The 20,864-nt window shown below is 46.7% G+C and overlaps 1 protein-coding gene across 1 annotated transcript in view; it reads left to right on the top strand.

The window, feature by feature from the left end:
* Positions 1 to 20,864, top strand: part of NGFR (nerve growth factor receptor) — a 62,795-nt gene that overhangs the window by 11,808 nt on the left and 30,123 nt on the right. The window contains exon 2 of the mRNA XM_081166626.1: positions 10,342 to 10,480. Coding sequence (XP_081022752.1) covers positions 10,342 to 10,480 — 139 coding nt within the window. The remainder of the gene's footprint in view (positions 1 to 10,341; positions 10,481 to 20,864) is intronic.

Here is a 20,864-nt window from a genome sequence, read left to right as displayed (position 1 = left end):
GGTATCTTCATTACATTTTCTCTGAGATTGTAACAAGCAGTGAATCTAATATCCTCCTTCCACAGCCTTTCCCGCTCATTCATGTATATATTGTGTCCGATATCATGGGCCCACCGTTGTTCTTGACCTTTCAACTGGACTCTTGCAAAGAGAGGAGTGCCCTTTGTAAAGGAGGGACACATGGCCACAACACAGAAATGCAGTAGCAGTGTTTCCCAAATAGGACAAACACCCTAAATCTTTATCCCGAGCCTGAGAAATGCAGTCAAACTGGGGAATGTGCTCCAGCTCTGCAGGCGATCTTTTCCAACCGTCCTTGTGAATTTTTGTTGCTCAAGTAGGTCAGAAATCGCACGTCCAGGAAAAAACTAAACCTAAGTTATGTACACTTCCCCACCCCCTATTTTAGAGATCTTGAAAGGGGGCAGGAAATCACGGTCGGTTGTCATATCTCACTGAAGTGGCAGGGGAAAGAAAATAAAGAGATGACTCAATTGACAAGGAGTTAGTTAGGGCCCCAGAAACACCCTCAACTTCCTATGTAGGGAGATAAAATCAAAGCCCTTCTCCCCGCCGGCCACGTTGAATAATTTGCCGTACAAATTATTCATTCCCGGTGCTGCTCAGCGATGGAGGCTGCTACGTCTGCCCATTTTACAGATGGGAAAAGGGAAGCTGGGAGGTGGTGATTTATCCAAGGCCTCATGGCGACTCCATGGAAGAGGTGGGGCTTGATTTCCATGTTAAATAGTTCACATCACAGGCCAAACAGAGGAAGGGAAGGAGGGATTTATTGTGCTGAGGTTTATCGGACCGCAAGAAAATATTTGTGGCTTGTGAACAGGCAACTTTGTGCAACTTTTTAAAAAGTCACTTTGAGTTTCAGTTTTTTTGGGTGGAAATGAAATAAATAAAAATAATATCTGCATGGTGGCATCCAAAAAGGTGCAACTGTGATGATGGGAATTTGCAGTGACTGTGTATTTAGCCTCCAAGTTGCACATCTTGCTCTGTGTGCACATTTTGGCTACATAGAGTCCTACCAACATGTATGAAAGGAACCTCCTGGGTTCTCTAACTCTGGCTTATTTCTTCCTTGCAGCCTAAAGACTGCAGTTCCAACACCTTACCTGAGCATTCAAAGCCCAACTCCTTGTGCCCCTACAAAGATGGCTTCCTTCCCCCGAAACAGCACTTGCCTGGATATTACAATTGCTGGGTGGGATTTATGTAAGGCGTCCCTATGGAACGGCTTCTTGCAGTATGATTAGTCATCGGGAGACACAGCCCTTCCTCCTCTGCTCTCAATTGTTTTGTGATGCCCCTTCATTTATGTTCAAAAATATTTCCAATTGCCTCGAAGCTGCAAGAGCTGGTGTACCGTAGAGCATATTTGTTCAGAAATACAGTCAAACCTCGGCTCCTGAACGGTTCCGTTTTTTAACGATCAGCTCCCGAACGCCGAAGACCCGGAAGTAAATGCTCTGATTTTCGAATGTTTTTCAGAAGCCAAACATCCGACGCGGCTTCTGCTTGAGTGCAGGAAGCTCTTGCAACCAATCGGAAGCCACGCCTTGGTTGTCGAACGTTTCAGAAGCCGAACGGGCTTCCAGAACGGATTACGTTCGACAGCTGAGGTTTGACTGTAAGTCATGTTAAGAGGGGGTTTAGGCTGCAATTCTGCATGCTGTGGCAAGTGGATGGAAACTCGTTTTAACCCAAGGACCACACTGAATACTGAGCAACCTCGCAAAGACCTCCTGTGCCCAGGTGTGGGCAGGGCCAGAGGCAAAAGGTGGGTGGGGCAGCAGATGTGATTTGGAGCCCCGTACAGTAGGCAACAGTTGAGTCAGAGGTGTACACATGCGCAAACACACACACATGACTCTGTCTTCCATCTTACTGCACTTCCAGCCAGGCAAAAGCAGATGTGGAACAGGGATGAAGAGAGGGGTGCAATGGCAAGAGTCTCAGGCAGGGGTCAGCAACCTTTTTCAGCCATGGGCTGGTCCACCGTCCCTCAGACCATGTGGTGGGCCAGACTATATTTTGAAGGAAAAAATGAACGAATTCCTATGCCCCACAAATAAGCCAGAGATGCATTTTAAATAAAAGGACACATTCTAATGTAAAAACACGCTGATTCCCGGACCGTCCGCAGGCCGGATTGCGAAGGCGATTGGGCCAGATCCTGCCCCCAGGCTTTAGGTTGCCTACTCCCGGTCTCAGGGGTCGGAAAGGGAGGCATTTGCCCCCCACACCCCAGCCTAACCCTGGTTATGCATTCCTCCCCTGGGTGTAGCTTCCATTGAACTTGGCCAGGCTTACTTCTGAGTAGCTGTGACTGAAGGCTCCCTGACCTAAGGATCAGGTGGTCTGCTACTTGAGTCTCGTCTCTGTCAAAGATCCACCTAGCAGCCTTCATCAATTCCCTCTCAGTTTCAGCTCCCCATCTGCGATATGGCTGTGTGATCAGGCTGGCCCACACTACAGGGTTGTCGTACCATTGCAGAAAATTATGTAAGCAAGCGTTGAAAGCACATTACATCAGGTAATGTCTGCAAAGTGCTTTTAGCACTCTGTTAAGTATATATACACATGCCAAGTATTATTGCCGTGCGCATTAAAACTCTGGGGGAGGAATGCACTCTGCTGTGGATTACTAAAGTGCTTATACAGGAGTCTTCATGTAGACATTTTTGTTTTAAACTGCAGCCTAGCCTTTCCATTCCCCAACTCCCTTTTATTTTCCGTTCAAAGGAGGTGCACATCCCAGTTCCTTCTACAAATGTCCCTTCCTCTCGCCCTTTCATCTGTCTACCTCTCTGTCCACACATATAATCTCAGACAGGCTGAAAGGCACCTGGGCCTGCTTCGATCGTCGGGTGGAAAGTGAAATATTTAGAAGTTAACCTGCAACATTCATAGGGGAAATTTGCCTATGTGGTATGCAGGCTGAGACCCTGCCTGCCTGCGGACTGTCTCGCCAGAGTGGTGCATGCTCTGGTTAGCTCCCCCTTGGACTACTGCAATGCGCTCTACGTGGGGCTACCTTTGAAGGTGACCCAGAAACTACAACTAATCCAGAATGCGGCAGCTATACTGGTGACTGGGGGCGGCCCCGAGACCACATAACACCGGTCTTGAAAGACCTACATTGGCTCCCAGTACGTTTCCGAGCACAATTCAAAGTGTTGATGCTGACCTTTAAAGCCCTAAATGGCCTCGGTCCAGTATACCTGAAGGAGCGTCTCCACCCCCATCGTTCTGCCCGGACACTGAGGTCCAGTGCCGAGGGCCTTCTGGCGGTTCCCTCATTGCGAGAAGCAAAGCTACAGGGAAGCAGGCAGAGGGCCTTCTCAGTAGTGGCGCCCGCCCTCTGGGACACCCTCCCATCAGATGTCAAAGAGATAAACAACTACCTGACATTCAGAAGACATCTGAAGGCAGCCCTGTTTAGGGAAGTTTTTTATGTGTGACATCTTAGTGTATTTTTGGTCTTTGTGGAAGCCGCCCAGAGTGGCTGGGGAAACCCAGCCAGATGGGCGGGGTACTAATAATAATAATAATAATAATAATAATAATAATAATAATAATAATTGTTATTATTATTATTTTCTCTGACAGATAGCTGGCAGTGCAGTCACAGGAGCAGATTTGGGTTTTGACATTTAAATGTAAATTCCGAACAGGGAGGGTGTGAGTTGCAGCTAAATCTTAGCCCTTCTCAGAGTAGACCCATTGCAGATAATGGAGGGGAATAACTTAGGTCCATTAATTTCATTGGGTTCCCTCTGAGTATAACTTTGCTAGATACAAACCTGTGCGTGCATGAGACGGTGAGTTATGTATACAGTTTACTTTATTTTTATTTATATGTTAGATTCTTATACCGCCCCTTCATCACAAGATCTCCAGGTGGTTCACAAGATAAAAAAAAACAACCAGGTAAAAGCACAAATCAATAATTAAAACAAAACCAACAAAATAACAATTCCCACCCACACCTCCCATAGAGTTACCACATGCTTACTCAGAAGCAAGTCCCACTGAGTTTGTGAGATTCACTCCCACCCAGCAAAGTGTGTTTATCATTGCAACCTTCATTTCTGAAATGAGAAGGACCAAGCTTGAAGTCTAAAACCCAGTGACTGCTCCCTCTTCCCCCATTCATGTGTTGGCCCTGCCTGTGGGTACTTAGGGGTGGGCTGAGAAGCATGTTGACATTCACAGCTTTCAAGACGGAGTTCTGGCACTGAAAACAATCAGATCAAGTTCAAGGTGTGGCCATTAGCATCTAAGGCCTGTAGCAGCTTGGGACCATTTAACCTGCAAGATCGCCTTGCCTCAAATATGCCCACTTGACCACTTTAATCTACGGAGCTGGCACTGTTACAGCTGCCACCTAATACTCATCCTGCGTGAGTAAGAAATCAATAATTTAGTATGGTGGCATCTGCACTTGGGAACTCCCTGCCACTTGACACCAGGCAAGTCCCTTCGCTATACCCTTTTTGGCACCTGCTGAAAACATTTTTGTTTAGGTCAACCAGACATGGAGGGTGTTGACATGTGTTTTAATTGGGTTTTCAGTTTATAGTTATTAATATTTTTAAATCGTTTTAAACCTGATTTTTTTATTGTTATTATTAAAATCATCATTGTTAATTATATATTATTTATATAATTATTGATGTTAATTAATATATTAATAATATATTAGTAAAATTATTATTTGATTTTCCAAAAGAAAGAAAAGAAAGAAGAAAACAAACATACATCAAAAGATCATACAAAATCCACATATCAAGATTGCTCTGAATCTCCTGACTCTCCCCTCCCTCCATCCCATCCATGGGTCCTCTTAATTCTGTTTTCAACTGCATATCAATATTTCTCCAATTTTTCATCTTCCTAAGTTATCTGTACTTTCTGTTACATTACAAGTGTGTTTAGAAACCTGCTAATGTTTTGACCTGTTTGAAATAATTTTGTATATACATTATAAACATTTCCCATTTTTTTTTAAAAAAAAATCTTGTCTTTTTTATTTTAAACCCCCAATCATTTAATTGTTTTATTCATTTTGTAAAGTGTGTTGAGGGTCGTTGTTGTTTTACAATTGAGCCGTATAGAAAATCCAGGAAATTAACTAACTAACTAACTAACTAACTAACTAACTAACTAGTTAGGGAGTGAAAAGATCCTACTCTTAAACATGATTACCTTATTGGAAGTCAATAGCACTTTAAATCAACCAGGTTCCTCTTTGAGGAAACAGAGTCAGGTTGGGGCTCCTCTGTGTGAGCTCACACTTAGATTATTGTATTTTTTACTGCCCGGGTGGGGAAAGCTGCTTTGTGGGGGGTTTTCTGCCTCAGGTGCCACAATAGCTTGACTGGCCTCGGATACATTTTATACCACGATATAGAGGTAGCAGGATGGCAGGGGCACCACTTGCTTTTCTGCCTCAGGCGGCAAAATATTTTGGGCCAGCCCTGTTGGCCTAACCCCCCCTCCATATAACCACCTCGAAGTGTAGAATGAAAGGTTTCTCTTCTCAGTTCATTGTATTTCTTTGCAAAGGAGGAGGAGGAAACCCCACTGGTCCAAACATGAGCCCGACTTAGAAAGCAATTAAAAGCTTGGCGAAGGTGTCTCTCCCCTCTCTCTCCTCATTTTGTTCCACCTGTCAGAATGCTTTATGGGGTTAATACCTACGGCTTTGTCAACAGGAGTCGTGTTAATAGCAAGCACATTTGGATGGGCCTAATGCAGAACATGTGTCCTCCCCCGAGAGTGATGATCTGTGGGGAAGGGAGGTCCTGGACTCTTAGGGAAAACCCAAAGCTGAAGTGTGGGGCAGGATGCAATCCTGCTCCCCCCAAAAAAACTGGTGGTGAAATGGATGTTACATTTTTTTACACACTGTTGAGAAGTGGATTTTGTGTGTGTGTGTGTGTGTGTGTGTGTGAGAGAGAGAGAGAGAGAGAGAGAGAGAGAGAGACTGAAGAGGCAATGCTTACTCACTTTTTACCTTCCTTGCTTAAGAAGACCTTCCTTTATTTACACAGCCTGTTGCACTTCCAGGACTTAATTTCTGCCAGCGGGGAGCACTGGAACCTATTTTCAATGTGAGAGTCCAGCCCTGGAAAGCATTGAGGCAATCCTTTAATTTTTATTATTATTTGACAGGTGGAGATCTCTCTCTCTCTCTCCCCCTGATCTGAGAGAGAGAGAACCTGGTGCCATCCAATTGTTGTTGTACTCCAGATCCCATCGGCCCCAGCCATTGTGGCCAATGGTCAGGGATGATGGGAGTTGTGCTTAGGGATGGGTGAATCCACCAGTTCTGGTTTCTTGCAGTTTCTCATCTTTTCCAGTCATAAATCCAGCTCCCCACATTTCCATGTCAGTTTGTGACCCCCCACCCCCACTTAAGTCCTTGTGAAAATTCTTCAGCATTTTAAGGCAAATTTCTGATAAAATACAAGCTTGTGTGCAATTTTGCCTAATAGACACATGTTTGCACAGCTGTCTTTCCTTAAAACAATAACAACGCATGTCTGTATGTTATTTTCACTTATATGCCTTTTGATGCACATTTCCTTCCCCTCAATATCTGCATTTTTGTGGCTATTACTCGGTTAGATTGCAAAATTCGGAAAAAGTGTGCGTTTTGAAAGATGGATGTGTCTTGGTTTGCCCATTGTTTTGGAGAGTGCAAACCAAGCAGGTTTGCCTTTTAATGTGGACTGAACTGAATTCCTCTCCAGCCCCTAGCTGTAGTCCAACAGGATCTGGAGGACAGTAGCCTACCCACCCTTGATCTCATTGGCCTTTTCTCATAAAGAGATCCAAGATGGCAAACAGGATCATTTCATAGGAGTCAAGATAGAATTAACAAAAAAGGTATCAAAACAAATAAAGGACAGAGAACAGAGTTGGTGCTGAGCATGTGCAGAGTGTTCACTCCCTCATTGCTGAGCAACAGCAGCCTGGTCCAGTCTCCACACCCCACACACCTTGGTGGAGAAGCCTGAAAAACCTGCTTCAGGACCACCCTGGGCACAAAATGACCCCTTACCTCGCTGGTCCTTAGTTGATCAAGCATGGTCAAGTTGACCATCCATCTGTGTTTTGTAGGCTGTATGTTTTGAAGAGAAGTCATGGGTCAGTGGTAGAGCACACACTTTGCCTGCAGAAGTTCTATGGTTCAACCCCTAGTACATCCAGTTAGAAGGATTCTTCCTTAAGCAACAGTGCTGGAAGAAACCCCTGCCTGAAACCTTGAGAAAGCTTTTGACAGAGTAGACTAGCCTACCCTTGATGTAGCTGGACTACAACTCCCAGCTCCCCTGACCATTAGCTGTGCTGTCAGGGGCTGGTGGCTGTTGTAGTCCAAATATCTAGAGGGCACTGACTTGGGGATGACTGCATTAGACTATACTGTCAGACTCAGGATAAAACACCTTTCTGTATCAACACACCTGAGCTTAGGAGCAGAACGCCAGGGTCAAACGATATGACTTCCAAGCAGGCATAAACTTAGAAAGGAAGCACTGGAGAGCTCCAACAGAGGAGCTGATCCTGGGCAGGGACTGTAGCCTAGTGCCCCTGCTTTTATTGACCAAAGAGGAACAGGTCTGCCATTACCACTACTCCATGTTTATCTAGCCTCAACAGCATGCTGGCTGCTCCTTTTTCAGGACTACTACTGAATCAGATCAATGTGTATAATGGGGCATACAGTTAGCAAGGAATAATGTAGCTTGAGAAATCAATTGGCTGTCAGGGCTCGTCCAGACTTCCTTTCGTGCACATTTCCAGGTTTTAAAGTTCTGTACTTGAGCGGTTTTGTAAAAGAATCCTGGTGCTTTCCCCAGGAAAACCCACATTTTGCCACTGAATTGGAGCAAATGGCAGTCAGATTTCCCGCAGATTGCCATTCGCACTGGTTTAGTGGTAGAGCACAGCTTTTCCCGTGGAAAGAGCCGGAAGAAAAAAACAAACCTGTCAGACACATAGCTTTAAAATGCAGATCTGTGCCTGCAAACGACAGGGTAAAAGGAAGCCTGGATGAACACTCAGTTTCAACACAAGGCCAATTATTAGCTAATTCCATCCCACCTGAAATTTCTGTTTCCCAGCTGCCTAGCTGGATACAGTGCTTACTGTAGCCATTTCCCAAATTGTTAGTGTGTGGAGGGACTTTGCTGTGCCGTGAGATTCCTCTTAGCAAGCTGCCGGATAAAGAAATACTTAAGTAACTCTTAGTCCTGTCCTCCCCGAGCCCAAAACACCCATCCTGACTTCTGACTGGATCCTGGGATGTCCTGCTTTTTTGGTCCAGCGCTCCGGCACAAATCAGCTGGTTTGCACCCGTGTACTGAACCCAAGAGGGAAGCGGGTGGCTCTGTGGGTTAAACCACAGAGCCTAGGGCGTGCTGATCAGAAGGTCGGCGGTTCGAACCCCCACAACGGGGTGAGCTCCCGTTGCTCGGTCCCTGCTCCTGCCAACCTAGCAGTTTGAAATCACGTCAAAGCGCAAGTAGATAAATAGGTACCACTCTGATGGGAAGGTAAACGGTGTTTCCGTGCGCTGCTCTGGTTTGCCAGAAGCGGCTTAGTCATGCTGGCCACATGACCTGGAAGCTGTACGCTGGCTCCCTCAGCCGATAAAGCAAGATGAGCACCACAACCCCAGAGTCGTCCGCAACTGGACCTAATGGTCAGGGGTCCCTTTACCTTTATCTTTACTGAACCCAAAGATGCTAGAGGGTTTTTTTTATCTCAAACTTTTATGCCAATCAGCTGGCCCCCACGAGAGTTCGGGACCGGAAAAACGAGCCCCCCGATTTTGATCAATGGCATGTTGGAGGTCATGGAGTTCTAAGAGTGAGACCCTGGCCTGACAAGCTGCTGCGCTCCGAAAAAGGCAGCAAGCCAATATATAACTAAGCTTTAAAGCACCTGCTCTTCTCCCGAAAGAATTAACTCAGCTCTGTTGCAGACTTTACCTCTGCTCCACCCTAGAGGTTGCCTGCCTAACCACACAGCTCCTTGGACGTATTACTGCCTTGCTTGGAAAAGGGTAATATTTATTCGTAAGCTAACTGCTACTCCCGAGAGGCAGAAGATGCATCTAAATCATCCCAGCACCAGATTATAAAGCACTTTAAAGTATACATTTTCAATTATTGGGCCTCTGGATTCCTGGGAAGATAATGTCCCTTCTGACGTTATGCGCTTCTCCGGAAGAATTGTGGGGAAGCAGGTCTGCAGTCAGTAAATCTATTAGCAGCATCGTCTGGCTTTATGACGAGACAAATTGCTTGGGAGATGGGGCATAAATCTTTCTCTTAGGCTGCAGTCCCCCCCCCCTCCACTTACCAATTGAATTCAATAGCACTTACTTCAGAGTAGACAGGGCTGCCTTGTCTGTAGACTTGCAAGGCTTACCTTGGCCTATTCAGTTTCAATCCTTTTGACTTTGTGGACCATCCCTTGCAAGTCCAGCTAAAATAATTTTGTTAGGCATCAAGTAGAGAGTTGGACTAGTGGATCCTTGGCTTCCCTTCCAACTCTAGGATTCTATGAAGTATTTAAGGCTTGAAAATGTTCACATGCTTATTTTTTAAAAAGTCTAGGTACTTACAAAGCTAAATCCTTAAGTATCACTGACAAATCCAAAGGCAATAAAAGCTTGCTGAATCCTATACTTGTTGGTAAACCTGGCCAAAACTGATGAGTTTAGTTTTCCTGAAAGTGGTTTTCCTGGAGTGGCTGTCAATCGCTCTTGCAAGGGCACTCTGAGAAATGTAGCTCTGTGAGGGGAATGGGCGGGGAGTTTCCTGCCACATAACACCAGTCCTGAAAGACCTACATTGACTCCCAGTACATTTCCGAGCACAATTCAAAGTGTTGGTGCTGATCTTTAAAGCCCTAAATGGCCTCGGCCCAATATACCTGAAGGAGCGTCTCCACTCCCATAATTCAGTCTGGACACTGAGGTCCAGCTCCGAGGGCCTTCTGGAGGTTCCCTCACTGCAAGAAGTGAAGCTACAGGGAACCAGGCAGAGAGTGCCTTCTCGGTTGTGGCGCCTGGCCTGTGGAATGCCCTCCCATCAGATGTCAAGGAAATAAATAACTACCTGACTTTTAGAAGATATCTGAAGGCAGCCCTGTTTAGAGAAGCTTTTAATGTTTGATGTTTTATCATGTTTTTAATATTCTGTTTGGAGCCTGACACTCTAACAACTGCACCACGCTGTCTCTGTGTTCATGCATCCCATTTCAGGAAGCGAGTAACACACACCTTCTGCTTGCCTCTCGCCACAGGGCTCTGCGTGGGCCAAGGAGACCTGCCCCACTGAGAAGTACACCGCCAGTGGAGAATGCTGCAAAGCCTGTAACGTCGGGGAAGGCGTTGCCCAGCCCTGCGGGATGAACCAAACCGTCTGTGAACCATGCCTGGACAGTAAGTAACACACGGGCATCCTTTGCCCATCCCTGAAAAGTGTGCATGACCTCGTTGCTTAAAATCATTGCCCCTAAAGGGCGATCAAGAGGCAGACACAGGAAATTCCACGAATTATTATTTTCTTTCTTTATTCAATTTATATACCACCCTTTATCAAAAGATCCCAGGGTTGTGTACAACATTAAAAACACATGACAGAACACCAATAATAAAAACATAATAAAAAGGATAAAGGTAAAGGTAAAGGGACCCCTGACCATTAGGTCCAGTCGTGGCTGACTGGGGTTGCGGTGCTCCTCTTGCTTTATTGGCCAAGGGAGCTTCCAGGTCATGTGGCCAGCATGACTAAGCCGCTTCTGATGAACCAGAGCAGCGCACGGAAATGCCGTTTACCTTCCCGCTGGAGCAGTATCTATTTATCTACTTGCACTTTGGCGTGCTTTTGAACTGCTAGGTTGGCAGGAGCAGAGACTGAGCAACGGGAGCTCATCCCATTGTAGGGATTCGAACCGCCGACCTTCTGATCGGCAAGTCCTAGGCGCTGTGGTTTAACCCACAGCACCACCTGCGTCCCAGTAAAAAGCATACTGACTGACAAATAATGAAATGGTTAATAACAGTCCTCTGCTTTAAACAGTAAACTATGAAATTCAGTACATGGGAGTGCTACCTGTTCCAGGCAAATTTCGCTTATTAAAAGAAATAAATTGAGATGACTCAGGTGCACTGGTGAATGCTGATATTTACCCCCCCCCCCAAATCATCTAGAGTGAATCTGTGTTCACATATTTGAAGAATTTTCAAAATCTCAAAGCATCCCAAGTTAAGTATTCCACAGAATTTATCACCTGGGATCAAGTTAGACATGTGCTGTTCTGTACTCATCCTGCTCACGGTTTTCCCACAGACATCTGGTTGGCCACTGTGAGAACAGGATATTGGACTAGAAAGGCCATTGGCTGGCTCCAGCAGGCTCTACTTAGGCTCTTCCTTGTTCCAGCTGAGAATGGTCCACACTGACCGACAGTAACTTCCCAGGCTTTCCCAGATTTACCCGGAAGAGCAGAGGAGTAACTTGGCTCCCATGCACCCTTGGCAAGGAGCTGTATTAGCATCCCCCCACCTTAAAAAAAAAGGGGGCGCGGGTGGCGCTGTGGGTTAAACCACAGAGCCTAGGACTTGCCGATCAGAAGGTCGGCGGTTCGAATCCCCAAAACGGGGTGAGCTCCCGTTGCTCGGTCCTTGCTCCTGCCAACCTAGCAGTTCGAAAGCACCTCAAAGTGCAAGTAGATAAATAGGTACCGCTCTGGCGGGAAGGTAAATGGAGTTTCCATGCACTGCTCTGGTTCGCCAGAAGCGGCTTACTCATGCTGGCCACATGACCTGGAAGCTGTACGGCGGCTCCCTAGGCCAATAAAGCGAGATGAGCGCCGCAACCCCAGAGTCAGTCACAACTGGACCTAATGGTCAGGAGTCCCTTTACCTTAAAAAAAGGACCACTTTACCACACTCCTTTGTGCTGTGGTGCAGCATGCGGGGGAAGAGGAGGGCTGTAACCCCGGGCACAGAAAGTGCCCTCACAGCCCAGTTCCCTCACAACAGGTTCCCTCAGCGAGGCTACATGGCTGTCACCTTCCCGAGCTGCGGGGAGGCAAGCCACACCCGGGCTGGGCCTTCAGAGCTGCAGCAGTGCTTCCTTCTTCTAGTGGCCGGTGAAGGGATGCCTGGCCCTGGGTGGAACTCCCACCCAGCAGAATTCTCCTCGCCTGCGCCAGTCCTTCTCCGGGGCCTATCTCCTGGTGTGTGACCTTGGGTGAGGTATGCCTTGTTTGGCAGGAGCACAGAGAAGAGAGCCACCCACTCGGCCAGGACCAGCTGGTGCCCACCCACATTGCGCAGCCAAGGAGAGTTGGCCGGGGATGGACTGCAGTTGGAGTCTCTGCCGCCCTCCTCCTAGGCCTGCTGCCAAGCCCACCAAGGAGCACCAGGGAGCTTGCCGAGCTGAGAGGGCAAACATGGCAGCCTGCAAGCAATCTCCGTGAGGAGCGGCTGCCATGGGGCGCAGCGAAGTCTGCCTGTTGCCTCCTGTGCAATGCCCACAAGGAGGTCTAGGGGCACAATCCTTGTCCCGGGCACTGCCAACGCACGCTATGCCACTAACGGGAAGCTTCTCCTGTGCTTGACCTCACTGTGACACATTTCCACACATACACAGTGGTACCTCTGGTTAAGAACTTAATTTGTTCTGGAGGTCCGTTCTTAACCTGAAACTGTTCTTAATCTGAGTTACCACTTTAGCTAATGGGGCCTCCCGCTGCCGCCACCCGATTTCTGTTCTCATCCTGAAGCAAAGTTCTTAGCCCAAGGTACTATTTCTGGGTTAGCGGAGTCTGTAACCTGAAGCGTCTATAACCTGAAGCGTCCGTAACCCAAGGTACCACTGTATATGTCATACACTCCATAGTTTGATAGGTGTTTTTTTGAGAGGGGTGTCCCCTTGCTCTAGGCTCGCGCCCCCCTGGGGGCTGGTTTCACCAACCCCTAGGTACGCCTCAGTGGCGGAGATGTTGGGAATTGGACATGGGCTCGTTTGCATGCAAATCAAATGCTCTGCTATTGAGCTACAGCTGTTCGCCAGTCGACAGCCTTTTGTGGAAGGAACAATATCTTTGATTAGAGCCCTGAACTGCTGTACCACTTGCTCAGATTTCCTTTTTTAAGGTCGAGAGTAAAGGGGACTTGGCAGCAAGCGGCAGCTTTAAGATGCAAATATTTCTACATTAACATCTCAGATGGCATTTCACAGAATGAGATTTTGCTGCTGGCAGTAGCTTCTTTTTAAACACTGCATGCAGATTGCATACCCTCCAACGTTTCTCCAATGAAAATAGGGATGTGCTGTTTAATAATAATAATAATAATAATAATAATAATAATAATAATAATAATACCCTGCCCATCTGACTGGGCTGCCCCAGCCACTCTGGGTGGCTTCCAACATATATAAAAACATAATAAAACATAAAATATTAAATATCACTTTCCCTATATAGTGCTGCCTTCTAAAGGTTGTATCTTGTTGGCTCGGGGGTCACATAACTCCATACCCTCCGACATTTCTCCAAAAAGATAGGGACGCCCTAAGGAAAAGTGGAACATTCCGGGATCAAATCAGAAACTGGCATGGCTTCTGTAAATCTGGGACTGTCCCTGGAAAATAGGGGGACACTTGGAGGGTCTGTGATTCCAGGGTGTCTCTGGACAAGAGAGACGGGAGCTCCTAAGCCCTCGAAAGCACCAAGTGCCCCTGGCAGGGGAGCGACACAAAGGTCTGCTCCACACAGCACTGGTTAAAAATAAACTCAAAAGAACATTCCCATGCAAAATCAATGGCTGCTACTTAACCTCAGCAGAGAATGGCAGCAGAAAGGCTGGGTATCAAATACCAGGCTGATAATCTGACCTTGGAAGACTTGCTGCATTGGCATTTGGCAGGGCAAGAAGGAAGGAAGGAAGGAAGGAAGGAAGGAAGGAAGGAAGGAAGGAAGGAAGGAAAGCTACTGTGCTGCTTTTCAGAAAAAGGAAGCAAGCCTGCAAACTTTCATTACTGCCCAAGGTGCTCTCAAGGCTCTGGGCCTTGTGAGGAGTCTTGGTCCAGGGCTGATTGGTTCACCTGCATCTTGCATGCTACCAGATTCATTATATCTATCTATCTATCTATCTATCTATCTATCATCTATCTATCTATCTATCTCCCTATCTCTCTATCTCTCTATCTCTCTCTATATCTATCTATCTCTATCTATCTATCTATCTATCTATCTATCTATCTATCTATCATCTATCTATCTATCTATCCATCTATCTATCTATCATCTATCTATATCTATCTATCTATCTATCTATCTATCTATCTATCTATCTATCTATCTATCTATCATCTATCTATCTATCTATCTATCTATCTCTATCTATCTATCTATCTATCTCTATCTATCATCTATCTATCTATCTATCTATCTATCTATCTATCTATCTATCATCTGTCTAACTACCTACCTACCTACCTACCTATCTATCTATACGTACATGATTTGCAGGCATGTGCTGGCAGAAGTGCATGCAAAGCCAAGAGGGCAGCAGGTCCCCTGGGGGATTTCAGCTGAAAGCGGACACTCTGGATAGGGCAAATCAATAAAGAAGAATAAGCACACAGCTGTGAGAGACAAAAAAAAAGCCTTCTTCCAGATGAGTCAGCCCTCCGAGAACCAAACCAGGCCCTCAGTGGCATCTGAGACGTATTTAGGAGTGTTTAGGCATACCTCCAGCCTGTTTTCCTGTGTTGCAACCACCACTAGGAAAGAGGGAGAAGTTTGTTCATTCGCACCTCCCGATTCAGTATGACAGGCATGGCAGACCCTCCAAGTGTCCCTATTTTCCAGGGACAGTCCCGGGTTTATAGAAGTCGTCCTGGTTTCTGATTTGACCCTGGAATGTCCTGCTTTTCCTTAGAACGTCCCTATTTTCCTCAGAGAAATTTTGGAGGGTATGGTAAAGGTAAAGGTAAAGGTAAAGGTAAAGGTAAAGGTAAAGGTAAAGGTAAAGGTAAAGGTAAAGGGACCCCTGCCCATTAGGTCCATTCACAGACGACTCTGGGGTTGCGGCGCTTATCTTGCTTTATTGGCCGAGGGAGCCGGTGTACAGCTTCCAGGTCATGTGGCCAGCATGACTAAGCCGCTTCTGGCAAACCAGAGCAGCGCACGGAAATGCCATTTACCTTCCCGCCGGAGCGGTATCTATTTATCTACTTGTAGTTCGTTCTTTAAAACTGTTAGGTTGGCAGGAGCAGGGACCGAGCAATGGGAGCTCACCCCTTCACGGGGATTCGAACCGCCAACCTTCTTATCGGCAAGCCCTAGGCTCTGTGGTTTAACCCACAGCGCCACCCACGTCCCTGGAGGGTATGGTAGGACACTCCTATTTTCCAATCTTTAGTAAATGTTGGCAATTATTTTTCTCTGATAATAAACATGTCAGTTTCACCATCACAGCTAAGGGGGTGGGACAGGTAGTAGATCTAATAGGCTTCAAATTACAAGAGGATGGGTTTAGGCGGAACATAAGGAGAAATGCCTTAATGGTAAGAGCAGTTCAAACTTAGAATCAATTATTTGCGGGGTGGCAGGAACCTCTTTGCTGCAGATCCTCCAGCTGAGGCCAGACAGCCACCTCTTGGGCATTCTTTAGCTTTAGCTTTCCTGCCGGGAGTTGGACTTAGTCTCCTGCAAGACCTCTTTCAAGTCAATAGTTTTATACATCACAGTACAGGGTGTCAGCAAAACCAGTATAGAACAAACGACAAGAAAGTCTGAAGTGTAAAAAATGTGCAGCTGCAGGATCCTGGTACAGACAGGGATGTTAAAAAGACATTATTTTCCACTGTGCCACAACCAGCGCCGTTTCTGTTCTGCTGCACTTCATCTTCCCCCAAAACAATGCTATTTGGCTCCCTTTTCTCTCTGAACCAGATTTAATAATGTAATTACTTCGGTTATCGTTACTTCCTTCTACACCATCCATTACAAGGGGCCTTGGGGTAGGGAATATCATTAATAACATATTGTTTGCATCCTGAAAAATATACAGTCGTACCTTGGATCCCGAACGCCTTGCGAGTCGAACGTTTTGGCTCCTGAACGCCACAAACCGGGAAGTGAGTGTTCCGGTTTGCAAATGTTCTTTGGAACCCAAACGTCCAACATGACTTCTGCAGCTTCCGATTGGCTGCAGGAGCTTCCTGCAGCCAATCGGAAGCAGTGCCTTGGTTTCCGAATGTTTCGGAAGTTGAATGGACTTCCGAGGTACCCCTGTAATGACAAAGAAATTGTGGACTGGGGTGAACAACAAAAGGCAGCAGCAGATACAAAACATATTTGCTTGCCTGTTTTCCGTTCCTGTTTGCAGACCAACAAGCAAGAAGTGAAGTTACAGGGAACCAGGCCAAAAGCTTTTTCGGCAGTAGCACCCTCCCTGTGGAAGGCCCTCCTGTCAGATGTCAAGGAGATAAAGAACTACAAAACTTTTAGAAGAAATCTGAAGGCAGCTCTGTATAGGGATGTTTTTAATGTCTGCTGTTTCGCTGTGTTCTGTTAGATTCTGTTGGAAGCTGCCTAGAGAGGCTGGAGCAACCCAGTCAAATTGGCGGGGTAATAAATTATTATTACAGTATAAGCAAACTTTCAGTTTATATAAAAACACAAGAAAACATCAAACACTACAAACTTCCCAATACAGGGCTGCATTCAGATGTCTTCTGAAAGTTGTGTAGTTCTTTATCTCCTTGACATCTGATGGGAGGGTGTTCCACAGGGTGGGTGCCACTACCGAGAAGGCCCTCTGCCTTGTTCCCTGTAACCTCGTTTCTCATAGTGAGGGAACCACCAGAAGGCCCTCAGAGCTGGATTTCAGTGCCTGGGCTGAACAATGAGGGTGGAGATGATCCTTCAGGTAGCTACAGTTGTCTCCTTATGCCGTAATCCAGCAAATGAAATGCACACTTAGAAACAAACTCCTGCAGGAGGGGTTTTCCTGGAGTGGGTTTGCAGAAGCCTCTTGCCTTGGGGTGGTGGTGAAATGACTGCATGGAGTCACCCACGTGCGCAGCTTCAGAGGCATTGCTGGGCCTGTCTGGTTTGCATTCTGGGGGACACATTCCTTCCTATCCACCCCCAACCTCATATTCCAGGACGTTGCAGAGTGGAGACATTTCCCCTCTCATCTGGGATCTCCGTTTGGGGAGACGGGAGGGAAGAAGGCTTACAGCAGGCAGATTTACGGTTTGTCTACCTCGTTGAAAACTACCACACTGTGCATATGTGTTTAGCTCCGCTAAGCTGCCTGTGGGTGGTTTGTGGGCATAAACACATGCACTGCTGTTTTATGTTACCGTGCAGAAGCCTGACCTTGCGACACCCTTGCGCATCTGCGCTGCACCGCCGGTCTGTTTCCGTTGTTGGGTTGCAAGATCAGAGCCTTTGGCTTGGGTCCCAGTGCTGCAGAGTCCCCTTCCCTTAAAAGAAGACAAATAAAAAGGCAATGGTAAACTTCAGTGAAGAAAGAATTCTCGGGTTTTCCCTGTGTGAGATCAACATGGTAAAAGAGGGAGCAAAGGGAACTGCGTTGGAGAAGAAGAAGAAGGAGAAGGAGAAGGAGAAGAAGAAGAAGAAGAAGAAGAAGAAGAAGAAGAAGAAGAAGAAGAAGAAGAAAAAGAAATAATTCATGGTGGTCCGGCAAAATCTTTGTTAGAAGGTCCAGCGCCAAGGGCCTTCTGGCAGTTCCCTCGCTGTGAGAAGCCAAGTTACAGGGAACCAGGCAGAGGGCCTTCTCGGTAGTGGCACCCGCCCTATGAAACACCCTCCCACCAGATGTCAAACAGCTATCAGGCTTTTAGAAGGCATATAAAGGCAGCCCTGTACAGGGAAGTTTTAAATGTTTGAGGTTTTATTGTGTTTTTAATATTTTGTTTGGAGTTGCTCAGAGTTGCTGGGGCAACTTATTCAGATGGGTGGGGTATAAATAATAAATTATTATTATTATTATTAGAACCAACCAATAAAATGAAATAAAAATCACAAAATTGTGCTGAAGTTCACCACTACTCTGCACATGTTGCAACTCGTCAATGTCCCATTGCTGGCAGCGGTTGGATTTATTAATACGTAGCTGTCTCCTCTTGGCATCCTTCTGCTTTCTGAATGCTTCCCCTCTCGCTCCAGGCCGCCGCTGAGACAGTGCCCATTTGGCTCAGCCACCTCCCTCCCGCAAACCTGCTGTCTTCTCCCCTCCTCTGCACCAGTCTAATGGTTGCCATCAATAATTCAGCCTGATGGAAGGATCCACCTGGGTTAATGGGAGCTGTTTGCTCCAGCCGCTGAGTTGGCGCTGGATGTAAAACCATGGTTCTTCCAGAGACTGGAGCAGGCGGCTTCAAGTTCTCAGGTCACGTTGGCAAGGGGCAGCAGGCAGCGGCCTAAGTGGAGGTTGGCCCATTGGGGCAAATCATAGAATCGTGGAATTGCAGAGTTGGAAGGGACCCTGAGCATCATCTGGTCCAACCCCTTGCCATGCAGGAATAGGCAGCTGTCCCATAGGGGGATGGAACCTGAAACCTTGGCATTATCGGCACCACGCTCTAACCAACTGAGCTATGGGGCACCGTCAAGGCTCTGTCAAGGCTTCGGCAAAGCTATTCCTCCCCTGGTTGCAGCAAGAGCAGAGAAAACAAGGCAGAGTCCTTTTTAATGAGTTCATTCAATCCTAATAGTGAGAGACAAAAGAACACAACAAGCCTTAATAGAGTGGTACCTCGGGTTAAGAACTTAATTCATTCCGGAGGTCCGTTCTTAACCTGAAAGTGTTCTTAACCTGAAGCACCACTTTAGCTAATGGGGCCTCCCGCTGCCACCACGTGATTTCTGTTCTCATCCTGAAGCAAAGTTCTTAATGCGAGGTACTATTTCTGGGTTATTTCTGTGCTGCCTCCCTCTTCTCCTGCAGCGTCAGGAGAAAGGGGTGTGTGTGATCTCCACCATTCCTCCTCCATCTTTCCCACTTGAGTCCAATCCCTGAAAGGTACTGTCCCCTCAAGCACAGTCGGCCCTCAGTCAGGTATCACCTGCCTGCCTCCTTAAATACAACCAGTCCTGTGGATGGTGTTGGCCATAGGAGCCAACTCCTAGGGGCCGAGGAGTCTTCGGCCCCTCCATAAAATATTTGAGCCTCCCCCCAAGTTGATGGACATTGCCATTCAAATGGTGCGTGTTCACTGCGTCATGTGATTGATTATGCAGGGCGGGGCTTACCTGGGTCAGAGAATCAGAGAATTGTAGAGCTTGCCAAGTGTCCCCTCCAACACAATAGCACCAGCCATTGACAAACTGACAGCCATTGACAAATCCAACCCTCAGACCTCCGCAACTTGCCTGGGCTACCAACCTGCCCATATCTCCATTCTCCAGTTCCCTCTTTGCCTCCCCTGGACTGTTTGCCTAGGCTGTGTGGGAATGTTGTGGATAGTAGGAGAGGATATATTGATTAAAAATTATCCTTCCTCACTCACGCTAGTGAGTCAGTAGCAGAGTACATTCCCCTGTATATTGCAGGAAGCTAGTTAGTAGATTCGTTAGAATCTCTTGAGTTAAGCTATGGGTAGGCAAACTAAGGCCCGGGGGCCGAATCCGGCCCAATCGCCTTCTAAATCCGGCCCGCGGACAGCCTGGGAATCAGCGTGTTTTTACATGAGTAGAATGTGTCCTTTTATTTAAAATGCATCTCTGGGTTATTTGTGGGGCCTGCCTGGTGTTTTTTACATGAGTAGAATGTGTGCTTTTATTTAAAATGTATCTCCGGGTTATTTGTGGGGCATAGGAATTCATTCATTTTTCTTCTTCAAAATATAGTCCAGCCCCCCACATGGTCTGAGGGACAGTGGACCAGCCCCCTGCTGAAAAAGTTTGCTGACCTCTGAGTTAAGCAATCCAATCTGGCTTGTCCAGATTTGGATTCCTGGTAAACCCCCTTGGTTCCTTCTAAAAGAGAATAAAGACACAACAGTCTTCTCTTAAATGTAATAAGAAGTTTACTTACATTCAGTTCACGGTATGATCCTGAAGGTGGGCTTTAGCCTATAGTTACAGAAGGGAGTGTGGGTTCATCCTATATGGGGATTGAGCCCATGGGCTGCTGGCTGAGAGCCAGCAGACAGCAAAAGCATCAAGATGGTATAAAGCGAAGAAAGGTCAAGAGAGAAGGGAAGGTGGCTGTGGGACTAGCCCTTTTATGGGGTCTGCCAGGGTCACGCCCATCTACTTGGTCACATGCAGGAAGAGGATGCTCCAGACCAGGTGTGACAGGAAGTCCTCCTGGCTGGAGTAACATCCCCCTGTGTGTCCACTCTGGGCAAACAGGAAATGTTGTACTTGACTGCTACAGTGATGTTACATTCCACAGGCTGCTCACCTACCCACATCCCATCCCTCCAAGTTATCACCACCTTATGGAGGTCCCAGGGCAGGTTACAACAACTAAAACACAAAAGAGCCTCATATAGAGGGTCAAGACCTTGGCACCACTAGATCAGTGTTGCTTCTTCTAGTGGGTAGTGGACTCCCAAGAATATCCAACAAATAATAATAATAATAATAATAATAATAATAATAATAATAATAATAATAATAATTTATTTATATCCCTCCCATCTGGCTGGGCTTCCCCAGTCACTCTGGGCGGCTTCCAAATTTTTTTTAAAATACTGTAATACATCCACAGGGAAGGCGCCACCACCGAAAAGGCCCTCTGCCTGGTTCCCTGTAACTTGGCTTCT

Source organism: Podarcis bocagei (genome assembly GCF_964188305.1).
Source record: "Podarcis bocagei genome assembly, chromosome: 13".
Taxonomy (NCBI): Eukaryota; Metazoa; Chordata; class Lepidosauria; order Squamata; family Lacertidae; genus Podarcis; species Podarcis bocagei.
This window is presented reverse-complemented; position numbering and strand designations above follow the sequence as displayed.